The sequence below is a fragment of the Engystomops pustulosus genome, chromosome 3, assembly GCF_040894005.1.
Source record: "Engystomops pustulosus chromosome 3, aEngPut4.maternal, whole genome shotgun sequence".
Classification (NCBI taxonomy): domain Eukaryota; kingdom Metazoa; phylum Chordata; class Amphibia; order Anura; family Leptodactylidae; genus Engystomops; species Engystomops pustulosus.
Genome location: NC_092413.1, coordinates 167,279,458 through 167,307,365, shown reverse-complemented (window position 1 = coordinate 167,307,365; position 27,908 = coordinate 167,279,458). Strand labels below are relative to the sequence as shown.

General features: G+C 40.1%; 1 protein-coding gene across 1 annotated transcript in view; it reads right to left on the bottom strand.

Moving 5' to 3' along the window:
- Positions 1 to 4,333: 4,333 nt before the first annotated feature.
- PPM1L (protein phosphatase, Mg2+/Mn2+ dependent 1L) overlaps positions 4,334 to 27,908 on the bottom strand; it is a 164,826-nt gene continuing 141,251 nt past the window's right edge. Inside the window, exons 3-4 of the mRNA XM_072142900.1 lie at positions 8,523 to 8,684; positions 4,334 to 5,576 (exon numbers count right to left, since the gene is read on the bottom strand). Of these exons, the coding sequence (XP_071999001.1) occupies positions 5,230 to 5,576; positions 8,523 to 8,684 (509 nt within the window). The 3' untranslated portion in view covers positions 4,334 to 5,229. The remainder of the gene's footprint in view (positions 5,577 to 8,522; positions 8,685 to 27,908) is intronic.

Below are 27,908 nucleotides of genomic sequence, written 5' to 3'. Positions count from 1 at the left end.
CTGCAAAGAGTTTGTATGTTCTCTCCGTGATTGCATGGATTTCCTCCAGGTCCTCCAGTTTCCTCCTACACTCCAAAACATACTGGTAGATTGTAGATTGTGAGCCCCATGGGGCAGGGACTCATTTGGCAAGCTCTACATAAATAAAGGAGTTACTATTATTATGAGTGGATGTATTGACATGCTGGGCTGCTGCAGCCTACATGCTGTTTTATAGAGAAGATGGAGATTATTATGTGTATATGAAGTATATTATATCGTTGTTAACTCTACATCAATGAATTATCGATGAACAGAACCTTATTCCAGTAAAATCTCTAGGAAAAATTTGTAGCAACTATATGGAGTTTACAAGTCTAATAACCACGTTCCTATGTTCCCCTGCGTGATGTAACTCAAGCGGTTCATGGCGGCCCGAGGCAGGGGTGAAGACCAAGAATACAAAAAGAAAACTCCGGCACTTCTAATCTTGGTGTAACAAAATAATCAAAATTCTTTATCTCGTCTTCATGACTTCATATCAAATAAGAACCTCACATCCCAGCAGTTTACATGTTTCACCATGAGCCTTATTCATTACCGAGTCAGGAAAAGCTGGAGCTAAACACCAAAGAAGGTGTGGGTCAGGAGAATTGACTCCTTGTGGGCTCTAGTCAGAGAGGGAACACAAATGCCACATGTTGAGACTTTTTGGCCTAAATTGAGACAAAAAAGTTTCACCTGCCACAAAAGTCTCAGAAGAAGACCAGACAATTTAGTGATAAATCTGAGTGACTCCTCCTCTGAGTGACTCCTGCCTCAAGGAAATGTCTGGTCATCTGTGAGCGGCCGGTAAATAATAGTAAAGTAAAATTTGTATTTTCAAAGTTTACTTAAAAACTTTTATGCTGCTAATCCATCTGATAGGTTCTCTGATGGTCTCCAGCTCACCTCTCTCCTTTCCTGAAGGATCCTTTAAGCTGATTTAAGGCCAAGATGAAGTTCAATTAGCCAAAAATCACCTATCCTGGGGAGGAGGAAGAGGGGCTAAAGAACAAGTTATCAGACATCTTGTATAAACATACAGCTTTGGTAAATATGTTACCAAAGTCCATAGCATAGTTGTTTAAATTCCTGTTGTTGAGGGCTTGTCGTACAGACTATACTTACTAATAACAAGTATTTTACAAATTGGACAATTTAATGGGAAGCAGTAAAAGAAAAATCTGAATTGCTTTTATGAATGTCATTTACTTTGCAATGTAAATTACATCTTTCCTTTAATGTGTGGCTCAGTATGTTACATGAATACAAAAGGTATAATATTTTTGTTATGTTTATGTTGATTGAATTGCATATGCCTACCAACCATTTCAGTCACCTCTATGATTTATACCATATCATAGAATGGAAATATTTTTATGAGAATTTTTTAAATTTAAATTGTAAAATTGGTGATAATTGGGTATTTGGATGATACTAGCTCTGGCGCCTTAGAGGTTGTATAAAGTTTTACATTTGTTCCCTATTTACAGGATGGATGTTATATCTGTGCTTATGTTTTTGTTAGTGTTTTTTTCAGAGTTAACCTGATTTGATAGACAGAATTCCTTTCCAATCACCTTCTGGCCCTGAATATGGATTCTCATATAAGATCTTCATGATAAGTAATCTTTGCCTGCTGTTGTTTAATAATTATCTAGCTCCTGTTCACAAAGCCTTTTGTATTTTGACTGTTTATCTTGTGATGTTGTACTGCATTTGTCCTCTTGGCTTTGAATCAATTTTAGTGATTCTTCTTCTGTTTATTTATCTTGTCTCCATGTTTGCATTTTGTCACAAGAAGGGAACATCGACACATTATCTGCCTTTAGGATGGGGCAGGCAAGTAGGCAGGGACAGCTGGGGTGGATGATTAGTCTCAGGGCCCTGTCTGTGTCTCCAGTCCATTCCAGACCATGCAAAAGACAAAGGGATATAAGTATGATTGTGCATCCCTCCCCCACCCTCTACATTATCTGCTCAACAGGGGACCATAAGTCTCCCTGACCTGCTAAATATCAGCAGGACTTATGTATTTAGGACCCACAGAAGTAATTGAAATTTAGGATGGAACTCTCTCCTGGATGCTCCTGACTTTAATGAGATTAGACTTTCAGATTGGGTGGGTCGGGGGGCTGTAAATATATATCCTTTCAGAGGCGTAAAACTTGATAAAACCTCTTTAAGACCCCCAGAAAACCCAAGGATAAAGGGACATGAGTGAAACAAACTTCTCAGATGCTATGGTTGCTTATAAACAGACTCAAGCCCCCTTAATGAAATAAATAATGTGGTATTTCATTGACTACAGACTACACTGGGTGAGAAGTTTTTTTAGAACAGTGAAAGAAGGTTATTCATTTTTAAGGACACTAAATAATAAAGCTGAAGTACAGTTCTCAGTCGCTGGACTTTTGGCTAGTAAGCTAGTTGCTGGTTATTCTGCAGATAACACTTCCAATAATGGCTTCATTTCATGGAGGTAGCACTTTTGTAATATCAGGAAGAAACTTACTGATGTTTTTTCATGGTAAACTAGAAAATTCAATGGTTATAGTTTAGCTCCAGAGGAAGAAATGAACTCAAGGATAAGGCGTAAGAAGCCAGCGAGATTACGGTTATTTTAGAGCCGGTAGAATATAAAGGTCGAGCTGACCGATGCACAGGTTAAGTAAATGACAGTGGCAGCTTGTTACTTCCAGCATGTGTCCTTATGTACCACCATCCCATGTAATCTCATTTCTCTTTAAACATGCACCAGGATCTTGACGTTGTGTATGCCAGTACTTGGGCTATTCCCATCAGAGTGGTGCTACCAACAAATGGCTGTGCAAAGAGCTGCAACACATTTTTTTAAAAACTGTGCAGGAGAAGCAGCACTTATGCAACTCCTTTACTTTGAGAATTGTGGGAATCCTGGCGGTCGGTCCATCAGTGACCTTGGGGACATGTCCTCCATGAACTCCTAGGAAATAATTCATTCAAATTTAGTTGCCTTCTGGGAAGCCTCTAGGGTCTTGTAGGAGGATGCTCTGGTATTCTGGTAGGCCAGTCCAACACTGCACCTAAACATCACCAGAATCCCCATATGTGGGGATTACACCACAAGGCCACGTTGATGGGGTTTTCAAAATAATTTATTTTACTGAAAATTGCTTTAAATTAGTGGAATTTGAATTGCACACTTATTTTTATCACTGACAACACAGCTACATACATGTATTTAAAGCCCACCGGTCACCATGAATGTCATTTATAGATGGTAACAGGTTTCACTAGCTTATGCTGATTTTAATAATGCCTTTGACAGGATGCTGAATTATTTCAGTACTTTATAAAACTTTTTTTCACATTACCCGACACCCTGAAAGTGTGTGATGAGTCCCAATTGAGGGGGGCAGCTGTGGCAGTCTGTGTCCTAGTCTCTTCAAGCATTCTTCCTCTCCTTCATACTAATCCAGCTCCCTTCCCCCTCCCCACTTCACTTCATGTGTATTGAGCAAGCAGGGAGCGGTTTGTCTGCTGCTGCTGCAGATGGCCTATACCCCTGGACTCACCACACACTGCTGGAAGGAACCAAGGTAATGTGAAATACATTTTTATATAGTAGTAGCAGTATTTAGGAAACTGACAAAGGCATTTTTAAAATCAGCATAGCATAGGCTATTGAAACCTGTCCCCGGCTAAAAATAACATTTCTGATGATAGATTCGCTTTAAGCTGGGAACCTTTAAAGTGAATCTGTCAGCAGTTTAGTCCATACAAAGTTGTATAGGCAGATTTAAGTATTTGCCATGGAGAGCTGTACCACCATACCTGGGTATGTGTTGTTAGTACAAGCAGTGTTGTGAAAAATGCATTCATATTCCATGTTGCTGGACCCTCAGTCTAGGATTCACAGCAAGTTATTGGTTAAACCTTCCTGTGTATGTACTCTAGTAACCTGACATCACCTCTGTCTGCTGACTACCCTCTTTATTTATGATTTTGTACTGGGCAGACATCTTGGCCTTGATTAACATTGGCGTAGATTATTCTCGTTTGTTATTTTGTCTTGAAGCAATGGTCCTGGTTTTGGGTCAAATTTCCGAATACAGTATTGTCTCTTCACTGGCCTAAGCTTCACCTTTTTTAGTGTAGGGAACATTGCCCAGTTGGGGGTTGTCATTTTGGGCGGTCTTCAATTAGGCAGGGGCAGGTTGGGGGAGGGGGGATAGTATCAGGGCTCACTTACCTTTTCCTCCCATCTGACTTGACAATACCACACAGCACTGTGACTACTACAAGTTTATGTTGTCTTGTTAAACCACAATTCAAAAGCAAAGTCTCATTTATTAGATTTTCAGTAAATTTAAATGTATTATAACTGAAACTAACAAAGGTAATTCCAGTAGCCACTCAATGGGTACCAACAATGTTGTCCATGTGTGATACTACATGATGGTACTTGGTACTGAATGCTCAATGTTTAAATTTAGGCAACATCTCCATATTGGCTGCAGTGTATGTGGACCTTTTATGTATTTGGAGTCAGGCTATCAAGTAGTTCCCAGAAAAAAACATGTGGAACTCTAATAATCATGATAAACCACCAATGTTTTTCATACTTATTTTGGAGATTTTATTAGATGTCTATCATCCATGTTTAAAAATAAGTTGGGAGTATCCCTCTTCATGTCCTAATAACGAGAGCAGACCATAGAAGATGGCAAACAGTTTAGCAGGTAAGCTTTAAATTCGTCTTCAAGGCAAAGCAACGCGTAGGTGACATCATTATTAGAATAATAATAATACATTTTTACATTTTTCACAATGTTTTTCCCTGCATATACATTAGACAAATGGCTGATAAAAGTAAAACACTTGCTTCATTCATTGACAGTGAGGCATGGTTCTCAAATCTCGTATGATGGACCATGGGACTTTTCACCTCCACCCAAAAACAATGCCTTAAAGTTTTTTTGGAGGGGTAACACTTTAATTTAATACAGATAGTTGCTTGTTAAATATGTAACATTGTTGGGTTGTATAATATAAGCTTTCCGTGTAAGTTTACAGTTGATGGATACTTTAGCTGCATGAGTCCATGTTAAGGTCTAGGACATGGATATGGAGTCATGGGGGCAATCTCAATCATGTTTCCACATTTTCCTACCTAATTAAAATAAAATAGTTTGCCTGAAGTCCGTCTGTACATAAGTAAATACCTTATTGTTCATCTGTTCTACTACTATTCCTGAACTTTACTACCATGACTGTTATGTTATCAGGACATCCTCTGTAGAAGGACTGTAACACAATGCTTTTGGCTCCAAAGTGAGGTTCATCCAGGCGTTCTTTAATGAACCGGACAGCTTCTTCATTGCTGAAAGCATCCCAGAGCCCATCAGATGCCAGGATCATGAACTCTGGCTGCAGCTTATCAAGGTCAAAGCTCAGGATATCAGGATCTGATATGATGACGTTCAGATTTTTCAAGGGATAATCCCCTAAAGAACGGGACATTGCCAAAATTCCTTGAACTCTCCAAGAGCCATTGAAACTGATGAAACCACCTGGTAAGAAAAAACAATGAGACTGTTATTCTCGAATAAATAGTCAATAGCAAGTACATTCCACAATCATCGCAGGAACTCCTAATGTTGCATAGATCTACGTACAGATGGCCTTCAGATGGAGTCAAAGGAGCTTATGTGTGTCAGCTATTAATTTTATGCTTGTTCATCTTGTTCACCTTTCGTCTGAAAGGTGTTGGCCACTAATGCAACAGCTTACCAGGACAAGGCACTCACGGTGTCACCAATATCATACTTATCCTGGAAACTTTCCTCTGCAGGAGCTGCAGGTCATGTGACACTGGCAACAGGACTCCCCACTTCCTGTTTGGCTGGCGGGTCACATGACTCCTGTGGACTATAAGATCATTAAGTAAGTTCATTATGGGTAACCCTATTAGGGTCTTATACTTACCCTGATAAACTTTAAATAGTGGCCACCCCTGTAACTATAAAGATGCATAATTGTTACAGTGATCTGTAAAAGAGGACCTTTCATCCACCATAACTCTTATTGTAGGAGGATGTTCTAAGGATTTGGCACATTTGGAATTGTTTTTCTAGTCCTCACTGTTCCCAAACAATCTTTGCTAGTTTTGGCACCCAATATGCTAATTATGCTCTCTAGTGTCAGATGGGCAGTGATGGGCTAGAGCAGACGGCCTGGCACAACTCACTTGACTGCAGTAATAATACTGATGGCTCAGGAATGATGTGGACTGGAGAAAAATATTCCGGCTACCCCAGAATCAGTACAGTTGCGTCATATACAAACAATTTAGGTTGGTGGAAGTGGTAAAAATCCATCTTTAAAGGGGTTATCCTGACGTACTAATACTTTTGATCTATCCATAGGTCAACAATATCACAACAGTGAAATTCCAACAACCAAATAAATATAGCTCAGCTGCAATAACACAGCTAGGCCACTACAAAGAGAACGGAACAGTTCCTCAATATCAATAGGCTTGGGAACCCCTTTAATCTATAATACTATTCTTCTATTCTATAAATGTACTTTCGTAACTGAAAGTAGAGCAATTCAACAAAACAGCAGTTCTCTATTAGACGGAGCTGTGCCTAAGTGTTATGCTGATCAGCACATGCCAGTCGAAAAATCTTTGTGACACTTCCTAATTCTCTAGGGACCAATCACAGGGAATAAATGAGAACATCACGTACACTCCAAATCATTGTGTGCATGATGCTTCTCTAAAAGTTGGTTTTCAGGTCATTTGTTGCTCTGTGTAAGGTTTGCAGAATTAAACAGATATTGGGATTGTTTGCTCAGTTGTTTGTTCTTAGAACATAAAATACATTTATTGTTCAATCTAACAGTAAAAGCAAGACTTCAATAAAGCTGAATGCTGAAGCAGAGATCAATGGTGGCTCAGAGAATTATCCATAAATCTGCATACACATGGGATTAAGATGAAGTTATCTCCAAATGTAATGTGGTAAAATGTGACTCATAGCGCACATTCATTCTTCAGTCTTTTTTTATCTTGATCAAAATCTATCTATATACAACATCTAACTATATCTAGCTATCAAAATGGAAATCCAAGTCAGCACAGTGGTGCAGCTCCTGAGAAGGAGGGTTCCGCTCCCACAGGTCCTGGCAAGGCCTTCAATAGTTAAATGTAGAAACACAGGCAGCACTCCATTGAACCAGATGTAAAAAATAATGGGAAAATGTGGCAACATTTTGGTGCCAACCCCCTTTGTCAAGCCAATAACAAGTGAACCCATCCGTTGTCAAATTTTCAATTAATTCCACCTATTTTTGAAACCTGGTTCCATGGAGTGCAGCTTGCTTTTCTCTATCTATCTATCTATCTATCTATCTATCTATCTATCTATCTATCTATCTATCTATCTATCTAACTTCTATTGTTCATATCATTATGTACAAAAGTTCAGATAATAGTTCTGTAAAAAAAGCTACTTAAAAGTAGAGGAATACCAACTCCTTGGTAAACTGCTGTGGTTTTTTAATATTAAAATTGGGGAACTGTCACACTTTAATGGTGAATTTAGATGTCACAGTACTCCCTGTAAGTAATATGAGTCGTGATGTTGGGCCCAGGGATCTTTTGAGGCCATGCCATCTGTTGAAGAACCCATTCTTCTTCTTTTTGCAGGGTATAACTATTTATGGCAGCGTGTTTGAGGTTCTTTTTATTACTGTGCAATGAAGTTAGGACAGGTTAAAATAACTCTCTGGGCTCCCCCTTGCTAAGGCTCATTTACTCCAGTGTGTGGCAGATACCTGATGATCCATTTCTCACTGGTGGCTTTTAGTGTGTACTTTACAATCATTCTACTCTTACTGTATAATAAACCACCTTCTTCAAGGCTTATACTCTGGTAAACCTTGGCTGGACACAGCTGCTAAATTATCATGTGAAATATTCTCTTGGAATGGAAGGAGTTAAGCTTTAGCCTCCTCTCCTTATCTATTTGTGTATAGACTTGAGAAGGTTTCCAAATACACTGCTCACTGTAGAAGAACAATGCAAAAAATGGGAAACAGAAGAATAAATAAATAAATATATTAGAAAGATTATGATTATTTGTACTGTTTACTACTGAAATAATGATTTTTATTATATTATAGAATTACAACTGATACCTAAAAAATAAAGTATTCACCATAAAATTAAATAAGATCTTATTTGCTTTAATAATGATAACTGCCCACACATATATTAGTGTCCATGCAAACGACCCACAGTGATTTTGGGTGGGTGTTTGGGGAGGAGTACTTCCCAGAAGACTATTTGTCTGTTAGTGCTCTAATTCCTGGCTTAATCTACATCATTCATTACATCCATACTAATAACTGGTCCAGATACTAATACATGAAATCTTATCCTCTGCAATGACTCTTGTGAGCAGTAAAGTAGAAGCGTGTAATGTGTATCTACGCGGCCAGGATCTTACCAGCTCTCTTAATCCTTTTTCTTTCCTTTAGCTGATATGGTTTGTGATCATGTGATAAGGGAATTGCATTTCCATCCTTGTCACACAAGACACCGCGTGAATCCCCAACATTCGCCACTGTCAGTTCTTTGTCAGATAACAAAGCAATTAAACATGTGGTACCTGCAAAGGGAAACAGAGATGTGCTGAGTCTTTTGTAGTCAGAGACATAGGATCTACTTGATAACACACACTGGTTAATTCTTCCTTCTAGTAACATTCATTTTTTAAGAAGACACTTGCCTAATGTTACACAGGATTCTACAATCACACAAAAGCTTCCAGGCTATCCGTGCCTTCCTCATGTACCTGGTTGGCAAGCTTTGTGCTATTTTATAAATATTAAATTAATCATCAGTTTTTTGGGGACAAAATCTAGTACAGGCGGTCCCCAACTTAAGAACACCCAACTTACACATGACCCCTAGTTGCAAACAGGGCTGTGGAAGTATGTAGTTTTCTGTACTTTAGCCCTAGGCTATAATAAACAGCTATAACAGTTATCACAGGTGTCTACAATGAAGCTTTATTATTAATCCTGGTTCTTATGACAACCCAACATTTTTAAAATACAATTGTCACAGAGGCCAGAAAAATTTTGTCTAGAGTTACAATTATAAAATATACAGTTACAACTTGCATACAAATTCAGCTTAAGAACAAACCTACAGACCCTATCTTGTACATAACCGCCTGTATAATTTATACATTTATATTTCTATTAAGTTGAGAAATAATACAGATGGTTGTATCAATAATTGACTTATAGTTTATTGGCTTTTTCTCCCCACAAAACTGTGTATTATCCTGTTCAAGTCATCTTGCTCTATAAGATGCTACCAACATAAGGGAAACTATCCAAAATCTGCTTAGATCCACCTGCTCTAAGACGCGATTCCTGCAGATAGGACACAACCTACTCAGTTCATCCTGCTCTATAACTTACTGCCTGCAGATAGAATACCATGTTAAATCTGCTCCTCCTGCTCTACAACATACTGGCCCAGATATATATATGGTGCAATGTGCCTGGCTTTAGTTTACACTTTCTTGGTGCAAGTTGTACCACATTATTTAATAGTGTTGTACGTTCTTAGCTGATCGGGTCAGTTTCCAGGATGTGACACATTTGCACCTATGTTTTCTTGGTGCACTTGGCTATATGCTATTGCAACAGAATTGTGTCGCATGCCAGTAATAAAAATGGCGTAAACTAGGAACACACACTACCACTTTCTTTTAGGTGCACAGGAGTGCCAGACAAGATAAATTGTGGTGCACACATAATAAATACAAGTGCAAGCTCCAAACACTCTTTTTTCATGCAGACATGGACAAAAAGTGGCACAGCCAGGAACACCAGCATGAACACTAGACCTCACTGCTACTGAGATTGCAGCAGCAACTACAAGAAAATCTTGATGAATTTGTGCTTCACCACGTGGCCCACTGTAGCTCAGTACTTGGCGGCCACAGCGACCAGACAACAGGCCGACTGACTGATGACTGACACCCCAAACTACATAGAAGCACATGATCTCTGGTGCACTAGGATGCCGGGATCTTGGCTGGGAAGAATGCAAATACATTTTCCAAGATGTTAAATGGAAAACAATACCTCCTTTTGCTACCTTGAAAGGCAGCCCCCTTTACACCAAGTATGACCTACTCGAAGTCTAAGAACATGATGTGGGATGAAGCCAATCCAGTATATCTATTCCAGAAGGAACAGACTCCCAACTGTAGACAGCGCTGTTTCGATCTGGTTGGATCTCCTCAGTACAATGTTGGGAATTGGTTTGGCTGTGGTACCTTGGCTGCACATAGCACCTGACCTGAAGGCCAAAATGGAGGTCCTAATAAGGAAAGCACAGGCACCAACTTATGTAAGAAGTCTGAGAAGCGCAGTTGTCGACATTTCAGCTTGTTTAGTATCTTACACTAGTAAATGGTAACTCACAATGCCAGAGGCGTCTATTCATTTACTCTGTCCGGTGGGACATTACTGCTTATCTAATGCCTTTTACTGTACTGAGTCTTGGGTGAATATCAATAGCTGCCGGCCTAGATAAGAAGTAAAGAGAAACGCTTAGTGACTCAAAAGAAGCCCAAGGCTACAGGGGGCCCAGACAGAACAACCAGAATAAGAAGAAATATTGCTTGTTGTAATATACTACAACACAAACGATTATGTGCTGCTCCTGGTTACTACACAGAAATATATAACATCGCAGAACGCCAAAGGTAGCGCGAAATGTGACTCCAAGACCATTAACACTGTTTGTTTTGGACACTTGGAGAACAGAGAGTCTTCTATTAATAATTTACACTTGGTCCCTTTGTTGTGGTGGCCCGGCCTCTTCAGCTGCTGATCCATATCATTTGGAAGCCATGTATTGTGTCTGGATTACTAAATCATGCCCGAGACACACACACGTCCTTCTGGCAGCCCAAAAACAATCATCTCTCACATCCTCTTTATTTAGCTGATGAGTGTTTACACAAGTGTCACATTTGTTTCTTGGCACAACCCATAGGAACTGTTACGTTTCGGCTTCGAAAGAAAACATTTCTGAAGCACCAAGTAGATTTTGCAACTTATTTATATATCTGATAGGGAGATTATATAGGAGCACACACTCCTGGCCTCGCCTTGCATCACCCTGCCGGTTTGGATAACACACAATAATAATAGGGTGCCACCTATGCATTTTCTACTTTTAGCGTTTCAGTTCTTTCATCTCCTCTTTCAAAAGTCAAAATGATTTATTTTTTTTACCATTACTGGCATGCAAAATATTCCATGCAAAATCCTGGGAATCTGGAAAAAATTCCACATGCTGTTAAACTGACGAAAAAAAAAGCATTTGCATATATTGTGCATTCATAAACTCTATTTTTACGGCTTTTCACCATGTGGTCAGATTCCAAACGACACCTTCCCTTTATTCTTTGGGTCAGTACAATCATCCAAAAAAGAAAAAAAATAATTGGCTGTATTGTTATATTCTGACACACAGAAATTGTTCACAGTTTGCTACAAGGAAGTGTGTAAGGTGTATTTTTTTGTTTGGGATATGCTGAAGTCTTCAGTGTTAACATTTTGGAAACTGTATGACCTTTTGATCTCTTTACAAATATTTTTATTTGTGGTGAAATGAAAAAAAGTGGTACGGTTTTGTTTCCATTAAGGTGTTCACTACAGGGATTGATCGGGTATTTTAGGACGCAGCAGTACGTAACACGCTTGTGATTATACTTACCGTATATACTCGAGTGTAAGCCGACCCAAGTATAAGCCAAGACCCCTAATTTCAACACAAAAAACTGGGAAAACCTATTGCATAGGTCACAGCCTCCCAGTATATAGTTTACCAAGCCACTGTAGCATACAGCCTGCCCAGCCCCTGTAGTATACAGCCTGCCCAGCTCCTGTAGTATACAGCCTGCCCAGCTCCTGTAGTCAGAAAAAAAAAATAACACTGTACTCACCTTTCCGACGTCCCCCGTAGGTCCTCTTCTGTCTTAGACTGTCTCAGACAGAAGAGGACCTACGGGTGACGTCAGAAAGGTGAGTTAGACTTTATTTTTTTGTTGACTCGAGTATAAGCCGAGGGTTTTTGAGCACAAATTTTGTGCTGAAAAACTAGGCTTATACTCGAGTATATATGGTATTTATTTATATTTTGGTTCTAAGCTGTTATGTTTATTTATTTTCCTTTTTTTTTAAAGTCAACTAATTTTAGATCTCCTTACTTAGAACTTTGGGTGTTGCTAGCTGGTGGTCCATCCCCACATGCTAGTGGTAAGGGACTGCTGGTCGCCAACCTCTACTCTCAGAATGTGCTAAAAACAAAAGCAATATGAACAAAGAAAAAGAAAGACAGATATACAGACACAAGAGAATTGGGGACATGCTTAGAAATGGCGCTCAGAGTTCAGGCTAGATTTAGGCTCAGGTATAGGGTGAGGGTTCCAGATCAGGTTGGAGTTCAGAGTTCTTGATCAGACAAGATTCAAGCTCAGTTACAGGTTTGGTAGTTATGGATGATGCTGGGGTACAGTGTTCCTGATCAAGCAGGATACATGCTCATGTACAGGTTTAGCATTCTGGATTAGACTGGGGTCTACTACAAATCAGAGGAGAAAGTATAACTAGCCCTAAGTGAACTGAGGATTAGCTATTTAAGTTGTTTCTAGCTTCCATCCTTGGAGCTGACTGGCTCGACTGTCCATCAATCACACCACACCTGAAAACCCCCAGCTCAGAAGCAAGATGAGACCAACCAGCTCAGCCAAGGGAATAAACTCTGCAAGGCAGCTGCCAATCACAGCTGCGGCAGAGAAGGCCCGGGTGTGGTAACAAGCCAGAATCTATTCAGTGGGTTATGACAATCACCGCTGACAGTGCCAGAATGTATAGAGAGAAAATCGTTTTTGAAGGTTTAGGCTACATTCACACGACCGTATGATTTCTCCAGTCCCGTATTTACGGGCCGTATATACGTGACGTTTTTCATCCGTATGCAGCACGTATGTAACCCGTATGTAACCCGTATTTTATACGTCCCCATAGACTTCTAGGGCATACGGAACTGAAATACGGGAGAAAATAGGACATGCTCTATATTTTTATACGGCTAGTATACGGTACGGTACGGAACGGATTTAACAACGGCAATATAAATGGTCAGACGTATTGTCCATTGAAATGAATGTGGCCGTATGTAATCCGTAAAAAAACGGTACGGTACGGATACGGCCGTTTTCATACGTCCGTGTGAATGTAGCCTTACAGTACATAAATTAACACAGTTATTTGATTTTTTTTATGCTAAACATCTTATAATTGTGATGATGATCCAAAGACTAGAAAAAAAATAACTTTCTTGACAATGTGGCCTGATTGGTTTCTACAGTCAACACTGATAATTTTCCTCCAGCAGTCTTTAAACATAAGCCCTATTATCTCTCCTCGCTGACCACAATCTCTGGTAATGAATGCTCTCTTACTATTAGCTACCTCCCTCTACATTAATTAAATACTACTTCACCACAATTTCTACGGGAGACAACATGTCAGGCCAACACTAACATTAGCGCTTCAACCCACATTTGGCACTTTTACATCATAAACCTTCTATACACAATGGCAGATTTGTGAAGATTATCCAGGGCTGAGCATATAGTGGTGCAAATGTTTCATGAGAGCAGCTGTGGCCCTTTAAACCAATTTTGCAAGGCTTTAATGTGCGCTCTGACCGCTAAGTGAACTATTAACCCCCGCTTAGCCAGAGACCCGATCACCCAGAGCAGTACAAATGTGCAAAAGTCTCAGAATTTTCTTGTATTCTTTAAATAAGCGTGCCAGGAACGGACAGGTCATTTTACAGAGTATGAGACCCTGATTATTCATTTGTTCCATTCTGAATTATGACAATAATGTCTATTACAGTTCATTGTTTATGCAGATAAATAGACCAAGGATCCTTAACAGCTACTGCTAGAACCAAGCAACATACTAGGATGAAGAAAGGTGCAGCTTCTTCCAAAATGTATGGGGGCAGGACAACTCGGAACAATGGGAAATTATTCTGACAATAACATAATAACAATAATTTACAGTACATACAGAGAAAATGCTGCTAACTGAAGCATACAATTTCCAGGTAACACCAGACACTATGTATATGTACTGTAAGTATATACCATAAGAATCACTGGCAACAAAACTGAATTTAATTAAATATCAAGTAATTTTGATAAAAGAAGTGAAGCTACAGACATGTCCTTTACTGCACCACAATGGGAGAATTGATGGGTTATTGTATTTTCAGGGAATGAAGTTCTGTTTCTTAATGCAAATATAATGCACATTTTCTCCAATATTATGCTACCATACTTCACTATTGTACCATACCCAATATCCTATTTTGGTTATCGCCCATGGTCGACGAGGACCATGAGGATCACTCTTTGACAGAAAAGTGGAATTAGCATATTGATGAATAGTGAATATTAACCATAGGAAGAAAGTTATGGTGATCCATAATAAACATAAGCAATTTCTAGGCATACACATGCAGATATCTGTCTACACATTTCAAATGTTCCAACAGAACATACAACCAAAAATACAACTTTACACTTACATTATGTAATGCAGTGATGACATCACATATATCCACCCTCATTACTCCTAATGGTTATTGGTTTTATCTTACCGTATTTTCTACTGTTGCCCACAGTCAGTGCCTTGTATTACTTATATCTTATGACCAAAAATGATACAATTGTATTTTAATAAAACACACACCATTTTAAATGAACCTTCTTTTTTTGATAAAAATGTAAGAGAAAGTTTAATCTTACACTGGAACCCGAGTAGCAGACTGTGGTACTGTAACTGATATGGGCCATTTGGGAGGCAGCCCATGGCCCAAAGCTTCTAGGGGGCCCATGGCCATCAAAACCGTCCACCAAGTTTGATCCTTTCCTGAAGAGATAATAAAGAGAGGAACCTCAAGCCCTACAACTCCCATACATACAATGCTCTGGATCTTGAAACACATGGATACAAGACCTCCCAAGACCTTTGATGGTTCCCCTAACATCCTCAAAGTACAGAAGTAAACGCAGACAGAAGGGACCCCCCTCCTTTCCCAAGAAGCTTGGTTCTGGTATCATATGTAGAAACTAAATGCCAGACAACAACTTTCATACAGCCCGGGGCTCAGGCGGTCTCATTCCACCCCTACTATGGTTACAAATGAAATGGTTATGTATGATCCAATCCATAGCTGTAGTCATAGCTCACACATCCTTCTGACTCTAAGTTAATAGATTTCCACCAATAATTACAGTAAACTTTACTTGCAGGATATCAGTCCCTCATGTTTACACATGAATAAACCCCCTTTAAAAGCACTTAACTGGTAAACTGCAAATTGAAGAATTAAAAACAACACAATGTGAAAAGAAAGATTGTTCTACTGGTGCACAGATCAGGAGGTTAAGTGCTGGAATATAGAATCAAGTTAAGAAATTTTGTGTCCGAAGAACTTGGGGATAATTATTTATGAGGAACAAAGATAGGAGCTATAAAAACCGCGGCTGTATGATAATTTGTGGCGCGGATCATGAAGAGACGCTTCTGTAAGTGTTTGCTAATTGCAAAGAGGGCAGGAATTTGTTTCAACTAATAGGCAATGATGAACAGTTACATTTTGAGCCTATTTTAAGAAATCCCAGAAGACAAGTGGCTAACAATATCACGCTAATCAGTGGCATGAAAATGAGAATGACACTTCATTTAAAGACACCATTCTCCATCGTCTCGATGAGCCTGTACATCTGGGCTGCTTCACCACCAAAAGAAACCCAATCTGGGCACGGTTCTACATGTACAATTTTATAGAGCAATTTCGCATAATTACAGCCAGTATTTATCACCAAATTCAGATTTAAAAATAGGTTGGAAAGTACATGAAATTTATGTATTTTCAAAGGACATGTTCATATTAAAGAGCCATTGGCACTCAGTATGTGAAACGCCCAGAGCAGGTATGAAACCGTTGTCACCCTTGAAGCACTGCAGACGGGTCTGTTACAGCTTTTAAGAGAAAGAGTAGGTGGTAAGTATAAAGTTTTTTTTTGTCTGAATATCCTTTCGAGTGTGTGCTTCTGAACACTGTAGCAGAAATGGGAGGTTTTATGTCTGTGTTCTGACCTCTGTTATTATCTTCAGTCACTAAAGCGACAATTATGAATGTCAAAGAGATCTGTTATATTGTCCCTTGATTTCCACTTGCACCACTTCCCTTATTTCTCCCGCTCGTTTGAGTGCCTTATTGTCTTAAAGGGGTTGGCCACTTTAACTCATTTTTTTCTGTATTGTGTGGGAGACAGGATATTAGATAATTTACAGATATACATGTATTAATAGTTCAGCAATGCTTTCCTAATATGTAAAGTAAAGCCCCTGGCTTTATCTCATAATAATAATTTCTGTCCATAAAATAGCACCCGTGGTCCTAACTGTCCTTCCAGAACCTTAACCCCTTAACGACACGTGATGTAATAGTACGTCAAGCCTCGGCTGGGAGTGAGTGGAGAGGGCTCACGGGCATATTGCAGCAATAGTAACCGGTAACACCCACATGTTAAACCGTCCATCGCTGCCGGTGGCTTTAACGTGACGGTGGCGCATGGGCGCCACCATCTTATTGAAGACCGGCACTGCCCGTGACATCATAGTACAATAACGGTTTTTAGCGGCATTTAACCTTGTAACGGAAACTAGTGCCCAAAGTCAAAAATGACATTTTTTGCTATTTTGAAAAGTATAAAAATTCAATAAAAAGTGATCAACAGCGCCGTACACCAAAGTATGAAAAAGTTATTAGCGCCAGAAAATGGCATAGTATTTTTTTTTGTGCAGGAGGTTTTTATTTTTATAAATGTATTAAAACATTATAAAACCTATATAAATGTGTTATCCCGCTTGATTGTACCAGCCCAAAGAATAAAGTAGGCATGTAATTTGGGGCGCACAGTGAAAGTCGTAAAATCCAAGCCCACAAGAGAAAGCTGCAAATGCGTTTTTTTCACCAATTTTACTGCAATGTTTTCCCACTTCCCAGTACATGACATGGAATACTAAATGCCGGCACTATGAAGAGCAATTTGGTACGCAGAAAACAAGCCCTCGCACAGCTCTTTACATGGAAAAATAAAAAAGTTATAGATTTTTGAAGGTGGGGAGTAAAAAATGGAAATGCAAAAACAAAAAAGGGCCAGGTCGTGAAGGGGTTAAGCTTGTATTTCAGTATACTTTAATAAGGTCCTGGAAGGTACATTGGTCATGGACAGTTTGGATCACATGATTCTCCACTTTATAGACAGGAATAGCAGCTGATGAGGTAAAAGACACTTCTGCTCCAGAAGGCTTCACATTTCAGGAAATCTGTACCGAACTTTTAATAGATATATACTGCCCCCAGACATTACAAAAACAAGTTGCCAATTGATCATTGATCTGATCTTAAGAGACATTTGCTTAGAATTATGTATCAGGTTTATAAGCATGAAAACTTAAGCCCTGCTGGGAATATTTAAAAAAAATCGTATTTTACCTTACTACTCATCGTAGGCCAGAAATATTAAGTAATGAATTGTATCCACAGTTTTGAAGCTTGGTTATCAATGATCCCCATACAGGCAGAGATCCTATAGTATAACAGTATATAGTATATATTATCTCTCTACTGAAGAAACCACCAGTAACAGCTATACCATGACTCTGGACTTGTACATGGACAAGAGCAGCAATTGCATCATGAAAAAAACCCATCTGACCTAACCTTCATCCGTCATGCAATTAACCATATGCATGCATTGGCAGCCATCCCCTGGGGATAATTATAAAATCAATTCAGGTGGATCCTAGAATTCAGACCTTTATAATTAGATGCCCACAACCTAGAGTCACATATTTCTTCTATCACATTCTACTGGAACAACAGCTACAGTCTAGAAGTGGCCATACACATCATATCCATGTGCCAATCAAAAGTACAGACCTGACGAAAATTATGTGGCAGGTCTGTACCTTTAATAAAAGAAGAAATTGCATCTGTATCTTTAAGATACAGATACAATTTGTAAAAGCTAAACAATCAAAATGAACCATCTCTATAACCTAGGCAGCATGACGATAACACTGCTGTGCCTGTGCAATGTGTGGAAGAAAATAAGAGTGATAGAAGAGAGGATGATGCTGGTTGTAGTAGCAAATTCTGTAGGTGTTGAGGCTTCTCTGTGTGTAAAGTGCTAAGCTCAGGGTTGAGGAGATACAACGAGCTGCAGGGTGTGAGTGGTGCTGTTATCTGTGGGATGACTGGGCCTTGTGGTGCACCACAGCCTTAGTCACTGACATGTCATGGACTCAGGTGGACACGAGGGCTTCCACAGGAACTGACTACTCTCTGAGGCTTACCTGTAGTCTCTCTCTCTCCTGGGGGCCGCTGTAGAGGTTTTAGGGGGGCCTGCACCCATGTTTGTGGCTTGTTGGGTTGACCTGTAGTTCCCCCAGGGCCAACCCCTGACACTGCTATGCGGCCACATGGCCCTTAAAGATAGTGAGGTGCAGATGGACCAGACAACAGGGAGACAAGGAGGAGGCGGTGTAACAACAACTCTCTTACTGATAACTTACTGGACCTTGTACAGTCCATTTACATAAAGATCTTAATACTGGCAGCTTTGAACGTGTTACTGTGCTTGTGGGTGAAGAGATGGACAGCTTCCTGAAACCCCAGTTTATCACTACCACTTGGATGATAGTCAGCCCCGTAATTCTGACTTTCCCAAAGGAGCTTGAATTTTTTCCCTCCCTATAAGGCAGGGAGCTTTCTATTTAAGTATCTAGGTTCGGGCCAAAAGCTACTGCATGTGTTTCCTAGAATTATCCAAAGGTCCTTGTGCAACTTCTTTGAATTCCAGAAAGATATGGCACAGAAGACGTTTGAAGATTTCCCTGCCTACCAATAACAATGGTACAAGGAATATATAACACAGTTTACGTAAGAACATGCTAACTCATGATACCACATGATACCACATAAGCACTTGTGCACAGATGCCATCCTAGGCCCAGCCGCAGGAATTGTGCTGTGGTACACTACACCTGTATTCTTCTGAAAGTGCCAGGACAGAAGAGCCTATTTTCTGGCTAGCTTACGACCCCCGTTAAAAGGGTTATCCGGGTTTAATTTTTTTTTTATGTCCGGGCTGGGGAGGGCTATTTAAACATAATAAACATGTACTTACCTCCTCCGGTGCTGCCGATGTCCCGCGCCGCGGCCCGTCTTCTCCGTGCGCCGGTTTCATTACACCGGCGCACAGGGAGCTTCCGGCCGGCCGGAAGCTCCCATGCGCACCATCTCCCAGCGCTTACAACGCTGAGAGATAGGGACGCATGGGAGGAGCCGTCCACATTGCGGACCGGAAGCTCCCTGTGCGCGGCTTCCGTGCCCCTGTTTGTTTACAGGGGCACGGATCGAAGTGACCGCGGCGCGGGCCATTGGCGGCGCCGGAGGAGGTAAGTACATGTTTATTATGTTTAACTAGCCCTCCCCAGCTCGGACATAAAAAAAAATTTAAACCCGGATAACCCCTTTAATGTATATTGTTCATTGTCCAGTGAGGCCGCTGGGTGCCAGGCACTTACAAATGACATTCCATGTCAGCAGGACCACCAACAGGGTTGGCTACAGGTTTGCCCAGTATGCCCAGTGCTGGTGCCGGCCCTGACCACAGACAACGAAATATGAACCACTCTTTGCCTGGATGCGGCCCTCGGGCAAACACGTTCCTGTGCAGGAGGTCTTAGGTTCTTTTAGCTCTGTGTTTCGGGAATACATGTCTGGACAGCAGCCTCGGGTAGCAGTCAGATGATTGGGGATTGAGCCGCTGACGCCCTAATGAGAAGATGAAGCCAGAAGAGGGATGATACTGGTTATCTAAGCATCTAGATATAAACTGGAAAGTTGCTTAAATGATATTATACAAATGCAATGGGCGTCTGTGATGCTTAACATCTGAACGAGCGTTATGTGTTGCACAATTGCTGTACTTTTTTATGGCTGTATACTTGTAGAACTATTTTTTTACTTTTATATATTAAATAGATTATATGGTAATTCATACTCAATAACCTTTACTGACAGTACAGTTCAATAGTATAAGACGTGTGCATGTAATTTATATGCCCGCCTAGCATTCTTCAGAAAGGTTTTAATCTTCTCTATATACAACGTGAAAAAACGATTGAAACTGAAATGATGCGCCAGTGAATGGGATCAATACTTATGGATATGCAAGAAGGGTCGTGTTTCCTAGATGAAGCGCAGTTTGCAGCACTGTGGTGGTGGAGTCACTTTAGCTGTAACACTACTTGCTTTAGAAAGATCATTGTTTGATGAGCGGTGAATGGTAGTCATTATATCCTTTGTGTAAACCACTGTAAGGCATAGTGTGAAGAGCTCTAGTGGTATTAACCCCTTAAGGACGCAGCCTGTTTGCAGGTTAAGGCTCGCAACTTTTTTTTGAAATTTGACCTGCGTCTCTTTATATGGTTATAACTTTTGAACACTGTTACTTATCAAAGCGATTCTGATATTGTTTTTTCCCCACATGTTGTACTTCATTTTAGTGGTAAATTTTGGCTGATACGTTTTGCGTTTATTTACAAAAAAAAGAAAAAAGTGATGAATTTTTAGAAAAATTTGCCATTTTCGAAATTCAAAATCACCGCGTTTTCAGGCAGATAGATTTACCACCTAAATAACTTGCAGAATAACATTTCCCATTTGTCTACTTTACATTTTCATAATTTTTGAAATGTCTGGATCATTTATTTTGACGTCACGCGGCCTACAAATCGAATAGCGCTTTTCCGTATTTTCGGAATTGACTATTTTGGGGATAAATACTGTTTGAAATCAAATTTTACATATTTAGCAACAAAACCACCTATATAACCAACCCATTTTCAAATCTGCACCCCTCAAACTATCAGAAACAGCATTTACAAAGATTGTTAACCCCTTGAGATCTTCATAGTAATTGAATCAAAATGGCGGTGAAATTTAGAATGGTCAAATTTTGTCGGTTATACGTTCATCTAGCCCTAAAATTTACACATTTCCAAAAGATAAAAAGAGAAAACTCACCATAAAATTTGTTCTACAATTTCTCCTGAGTGCAGCGACCCCCCACATGTGGACATTACTTGTGTTATGGGGGCACAGCAAGGCGCAGAAGGGAAGGAGCACCCTGCAGCTGCCAGGATTTTAGTTTCCTCGTTGCCCCCTTTTGAAGGCTATAACATTTTCGCTTTTCCGTTATTTGGGCCATGTGACGGCATTTTTTTTGCGGGACGAGATGCTTTTTCCAGTGTTACCATTTTGGGGTTGGTATCACCTATTGTTGAAAATTTTGGAACTTTTTTTGAGGTCATGAGTAGAAAAGCATCAATTCTGTACTGGATTTTTTACTTTTTTTTTTTTTCGTGTTCACCGTATAGCCTAATAATCCTGTTATCTTTATTCTATGGGTCGATACGATTACGGGGATACCAGACATGAATATTTTTTCTTATGTTTTACTAAATTTGCCAAATAAAACCCTAATGTGGGGAAAAATCTATCATTTTTGCATCGCCGTCTTCCAAGTGGCATAACATTGTTACGTTTTTGGCTACAGAGCTGGTTGATGGCTTTTTATTGCATTTTTAGTGGGATATAATAGGTAAAAATCATAATTTTTGGCGGGTTTTTAACGTTTTTTTTTTACGGCGTTCATCATATGGGTTCAATAGTTATTTAGTTTTATTCTATGGATTGTTACGGACGCGGTGATACTATATATGTGGGGTTTGTGTTATGATTTAGACCTTTTTGAGTGTTATATGTCTCTTTATATGTTTTGGGGCTTATGGGCATTTTTAGTGATTTATAAAGTAATTTTTTATTGAAAAACATTTTTTTTACATTTTTTTACATGATCCACCATGGGATATGAACAAGCAATCATCTGATTGCTTGTTCTTGATAATACTCTGCAATACTAATGTATTGCAGGGTATTATCAGTGCCAGCCTATGCAGATGCATAGGCTGACACTTTGCCTTTAAGATGACGTCACAGACGCCATCTTAAAGGTAAAGCCTCCAGGCTTCTCTGGGGTCCCGATCGGACCCCAGAGGTGACAAAACAGCAATCGGCCCCCCCGAAAACGGTGCGGGGGGGCCGATTGTGATGTAAAGACCCCCAGAAGGCATGTTAAAACACCGCGGGTGTTAGCCGGGGATGTCAACGGTAGATTACCGTTGAAATCCCGCGGCTAACGATGCCGGTTCGGCTGCTATACAGCGCTGAACCGGCATCGTCTCTGCGCAGTAGCTGTACTGCGCTGAGCGCTATTCGCGGGACTCAGCGCAGTACAGCCGCTAAGAGCGCTAAGGGGTTAAGTGTAATATACCACTCTCTATGAAAGGAAATGAGATTACTCAGAGCTGAAATCAATGAGTGGGATGTCACAAGCAAAACAGCCTTCTGCACAGTCAAGTGGCCTGCACATTGTAATTCCCTGCAGAAAAGATGGTGGTTACGTGCACTATTACTGCAATATACAAAAAGGCTGAGCGTAGGTGCAATAATACTGTATAGCAAGTAGAGATGTGGCACACGCGATGTGGACAAGGTACACAGACACCACATTCCCGGCACACTCCACAAGATCTGCTCTATAGCCATTACAACCTGTCTATATCCCAGGTGGAAATCATACAATACACATTATTCTGTTCTCCTGTTCACTAGAGGAACCATATGGCGGAGAGTTAGAGAAAAGTATGATATAATCATGGAATATATTTATAATAATATTTAATATAATATATTATATATGGTATTAAAATGACTTTTATCATTGGTATTATGAGAAATACTCAGAAGAACACTAGGGGCACCAAACAAGTACCATATTTTTCAGACTATAACACACACTTTTGAGGCAAGAAAGTGTCTGTGTGTATTTTTTGTGTTGCTATGCGTTTATAGCAGTGCTGGGTGTGTTGTTGTGTGAAGATATAACAGTACTGAGTGTGTTTCATTGTGTGTATAGCCGTGCTGGGTGTGTTTCTGTTTGAGGGTATAACAGTACTGAGTGTGGTTCCTTGTGTATAGAAGTTCGGGGTGTGTTGCTGTATGAAGGTATAACAGTACTGGGTGTGTTTCATTGTGTGTATAGCAGTGCTGGGTGTGTTTCTACGTGTATATAGCAGTGCTAGGTGTGTTGCTGTGTGAAGATATAACAGTACTGAGTGTGTTTCCATGTTATATAACTGGGTGTGTTGCTGTGGCAGGGTATAACAGTACTGAGTGTGCTTCCTTGTGTATAGAAGTGCTGGGTGTGTTGCTGTGTGAGGGTATACCAGTACTGGTTGTGTTTCCATGTGTATGTAGCAGTGTTGGGAGCAGAGGTCGCACTAACATTTTTCCAGAAGGGTAATAATATTCCTCTCACCATTTTTGAGGAGTATTTTTATCCGAGGAAGAGTAGGGAATTTTCAGTAATACAAATATATAACTCCTAGTCGTATACATTGTTAATAGCCAGTCCCAAACCCCCTACCTCCCCACGCTGAGCAGGCTGAGGCTGCCGCCACTAAATTTATTTAATATTTATTTTTGGGGTGTTGAGTTTATTTATTACTAAAGTGTATTGGGCAATAGTCCTTCTCAAAAACATATGCCTTCTGAACAATGCACTTGCGTTCAATAACTAGCAAGATGTATTTGGCCGCGATAAAGTTGCTGCTTACTGTTTTGGTTTGGGGAGGATTTTGTTCAATAGAATGAGTTTCAATACAATGTGAACACAGCCTTAGGGTCTTTGGGGTATTTATTTATTTTATACCTTACTTGAAATGCCTGGATCATTGTACAAGCACTGTCATCTCCTGTATCCCATCCTCCTCATAGATTGTAAGCTCTTGTGACCATTGTACAAGCACTGTCACCTCCTGTGTCCTCTCCTCCTTCTCATATATTGTAAGCTCTTGTGACCATTGTACAAGCACTGTCACCTCCTGTGTCCTCTCCTCCTCCTCATAGATTGTAAGCTCCTGTGACCATTGTACAAGCACTGTCACCTCCTGTGTCCTCTCCTCCTCCTCATAGATTGTAAGCTCCTGTGACCATTGTACAAGCACTGTCACCTCCTGTGTCCTCTCCTCCTCCTCATAGATTGTAAGCTCTTGTGACCATTGTACAAGCACTGGGGAAGGAGGGGAGGCGGAGCAGAGAAACCCAGTAAAGGTCACATGTCCTGTCCTCCTGCCTGTGCCTTGCCCTCAATGTAATGTGATTCCCCTGCTGCTCCCTATATGCTAGTGACACTGGACACAGAGCAGCTGGGAGAAGACAGTGACTGCTCCGTGCTGAGGGGGGCGTGGCCTGAGCTCCTCTTCTGCGGGGGAGGAGCAGATACATCTCTGCAGTGCAGTGGGGCATTGTGCAGGGCACGTGACTGCTCTGTGTCTGAGCTCCGCTGCCAGCTCTGTCACTTACACACTAGCAGGCGGCAGCTGCACATCACCAATGCCGAGAGCCAGACAGCGGTAACACAATTACATCACCAAGTGTATTTATAAGCTTGGTGGTTTTTTTGGAGCGTAAATGAGCCTAGACGCTTGTAGAGGCGTTATTGCAATCTCTGGTTGGGAGTGTTTCTTTGGGAGGGTATAACAGTACTGATTGTGTTTCCATGTTTGTATAGCAGTGAGTGATGGGTGTGTTGCTGTGTGAGGGTATAACAGTACTGAGTGTGTTTGCATGTGTGTGTATAGTAGTGCTGGGTGTGTTGCTGTGTAGAGGTCTAACAGTACTGAGTGTGTTTCCATGTGTGTATAGCAGTGCGTGTGTGTTGCCGTGTGAAGGTATAACAGTACTGAAAGTGTTTCCATGTGTGTATAGCAGTGCTGGGTGTGTTGCTGTGTGTGTATAGTAGTGCTGATTGTGTTTGTGTGTGTTCAGTGTATTGCTTAGTGTATTGCTTGTGAGAGTATATATGTAGCAGACCTGAGTGAGTAAATGGATGTAGTTGAGATGTGTGAATGAATACAATGTAGCAGGGCTGAGTGTATGGATCATAGTACAGCTGAGTAAGTGTATGGATGTAGGAGAACTCTGTGTGCTGTGTTTGTGTGTGACCAACAGAATTCTTAATTAATGTAAAATATATTTTTCCCTTTTTTTGGTTGACTAAATCTGGGGTGTGTCTTATAGCAATAAGTGTTTTTAATCTGAAAAATACAGTATCTTTGAGCAATATGTATAAATGTAAAATTATGCGTTGTATAGTTTCATTATGACATCTAGCATGTATTAATGTGAAGTGCCCCATCCAAGAAGGGAATTGGCTTTGTCTGGTATACCATCAGTGCATTTTATTTCTTTATTATAGATTTTACTGGATTATTCTAAAAAAGAAATTTTTATGATGCTTTATTGATGTCCAAAACTGTAAATGAGGCATCAACAAGATGCATCGTGAGAAGTAAACTTACTGTAAGTGGCTGTCTCTATTTTATTCGTTTCACCTTGCGCTGCATATATAAAACATTTGCCTCTTGGTGTCTGCCAGTAATAGCACAGTGGAAAATACACAGTAAAAAAGAGCTAAATTGAGCACAAATGCTTTATAGATCCCAAGACTCTGCTGGCTCAAGGAGAATGCCAAGAAATGTGGAGAGAAGTTCACGGGGAAATAGAAGCAGCTCGGCCCCTCTGATTACCAGGTGCTTCCAAAACAAATCACTGCCATAAATAAAGGGGCGATGTAGACACTGCAGGACAAAGGGAAATGGCTAATGTATCTTATAGAGGACAAACTGAAAGGAGAAAGAAGAAGTGTTCAGAAAATCTCATCTTTCTCTTCTGTAGCAGACAATCTTGTCCTGATAAATCAAGAGTAAGAAATCTTTACAAGTGTCATGATGATGCCGATCTATACAGCCATTCTTCCTGCTCATGACAAACCATAATAAATGTTACTAAATATTGCTAAACCAGTATCTACATCTTCCAGATGCTCCAAGGAGCTGCCGCTCTATTCTCCAAAAGAAAGGGAACTTTTTCCCCAATGTTAAACAAAAGTAGCTACTCTATAGGTGTCAGTGGGGCCGATCTACTAACACTGGCGATTTGGGTGCTGGAATATAATCTGCATCAGTCCTGGGCTGAAAGAGATGTCAGTTTTCTGATATCCATAAGATATTGCAACTTTTTCATGCACCCAAACAAATTGCCCAATGTGTCCCCTTAAAGGAAAAAGGTCAGCAATTTCTGTTCAGTTATGGGTGGTCCACGGCCCCTACCTACCTCTTCGAGTAAAGGCTGTAGTAGGCTTGTACAGATTTTACTTACAGTGGAGGGGAGGGGCTGTGGAGCTAATAGACCGCCCTCAGAGCACTTGCAGAGCTGCAGTACTGCATTAAGTTTATAATCTGTAGGAAAAAAAAGTTACAGAAATAAAAAGCCAAACCGTAGTAACAAAAAATTTGATGATTTCCATTAAATCCATAAAAAAGCAATATACAGGCAGTCCCCGGGTAATGTACAGGATAGGTTCTGTAGGTTTGTTCTTAAGTTGAATTTGTATGTAAGTCGGAACTGTATATTTTATAATTGTAACCCCAGCCAGAATTTTTTTGGTTTCTGTGACAATTGGATTTAAAAAATGTTAGATTGTCATAAGAACCAGGATTAACAGTAAAGCTTAAATTACTATATCAGTGGCAAGCCCGTGGTTCCTGTAGTGTAGGTTCGTGCCCTAGTCTATCCTCTCTGGAAAACACACCGATAGCTATCTGCCTCTAGGGTCTAATATTATCCTAATTGACCCTGAGTTTATATGAATCTTTTCCGCAGCATTGTGGGAAATGAAACATTTTTAATGGGTTTGACCATGTAGTGGTCCACTTTTAATGCAACTGTGAATAAAAGTTATTTTTTAGAATATCCACAGTCAGATCCCTCTCTATGTATCAGTGAATCCTCTTCCCATTTGAGAGATCTCTAATTTTTGCTATTATCTGTATTTGTCAGTGATTTCTTAAATTACAGACACCTGTGATAACTGTTATAGCTATTCATTGTAGCCTAAGAATAAAGTACAGTAATTTAACAATATCCAGAGGTCCTTTTGTAACTAGGGTCACCTGTAAGTCGGGGACTACCTGTAAAATATATATATATATATATGTGTGTGTGTGTGTTATTGTAACAGCTGCTTTGACTGTATTATTGTAAAAATCATGTAAAAATGATTCAAAAACATTAAAAACAACTTAGACCTAAGGGCCAAAAATGGTTGTGGATGGGTCACACAGTAACATCCAGGGCCGCACTACATCAAGGACATTGAATCTATCCTCAAACGAAGTCTAGAATATTAAAAGAACATTTTTCAAGCAGCAAGATTTTTAAGAGTCAGGGGATAAACGGACTGGAAAGATGTTAGTTCCGTGCTGTAGATTCCTCATTTTTAGCAGTAACACTGCGACTCTTGTACAGGCATTTGGATATTACAGCTTTGCCTTATTAACTTAAATGCAGCTCATTTCCAAGATGAGACGAGGGTCAAGAGGAATATTTTGTATGGAAAAAGCAGGCTATTTTTAAAAGTCTTCTTTAAAAAATTTGAACAATGTTGGAATGGCTGCTTTATTCCAAAAAAAATAAGCAAGTGAACTGTCCATCGGTTGTGTGTAAATCACAG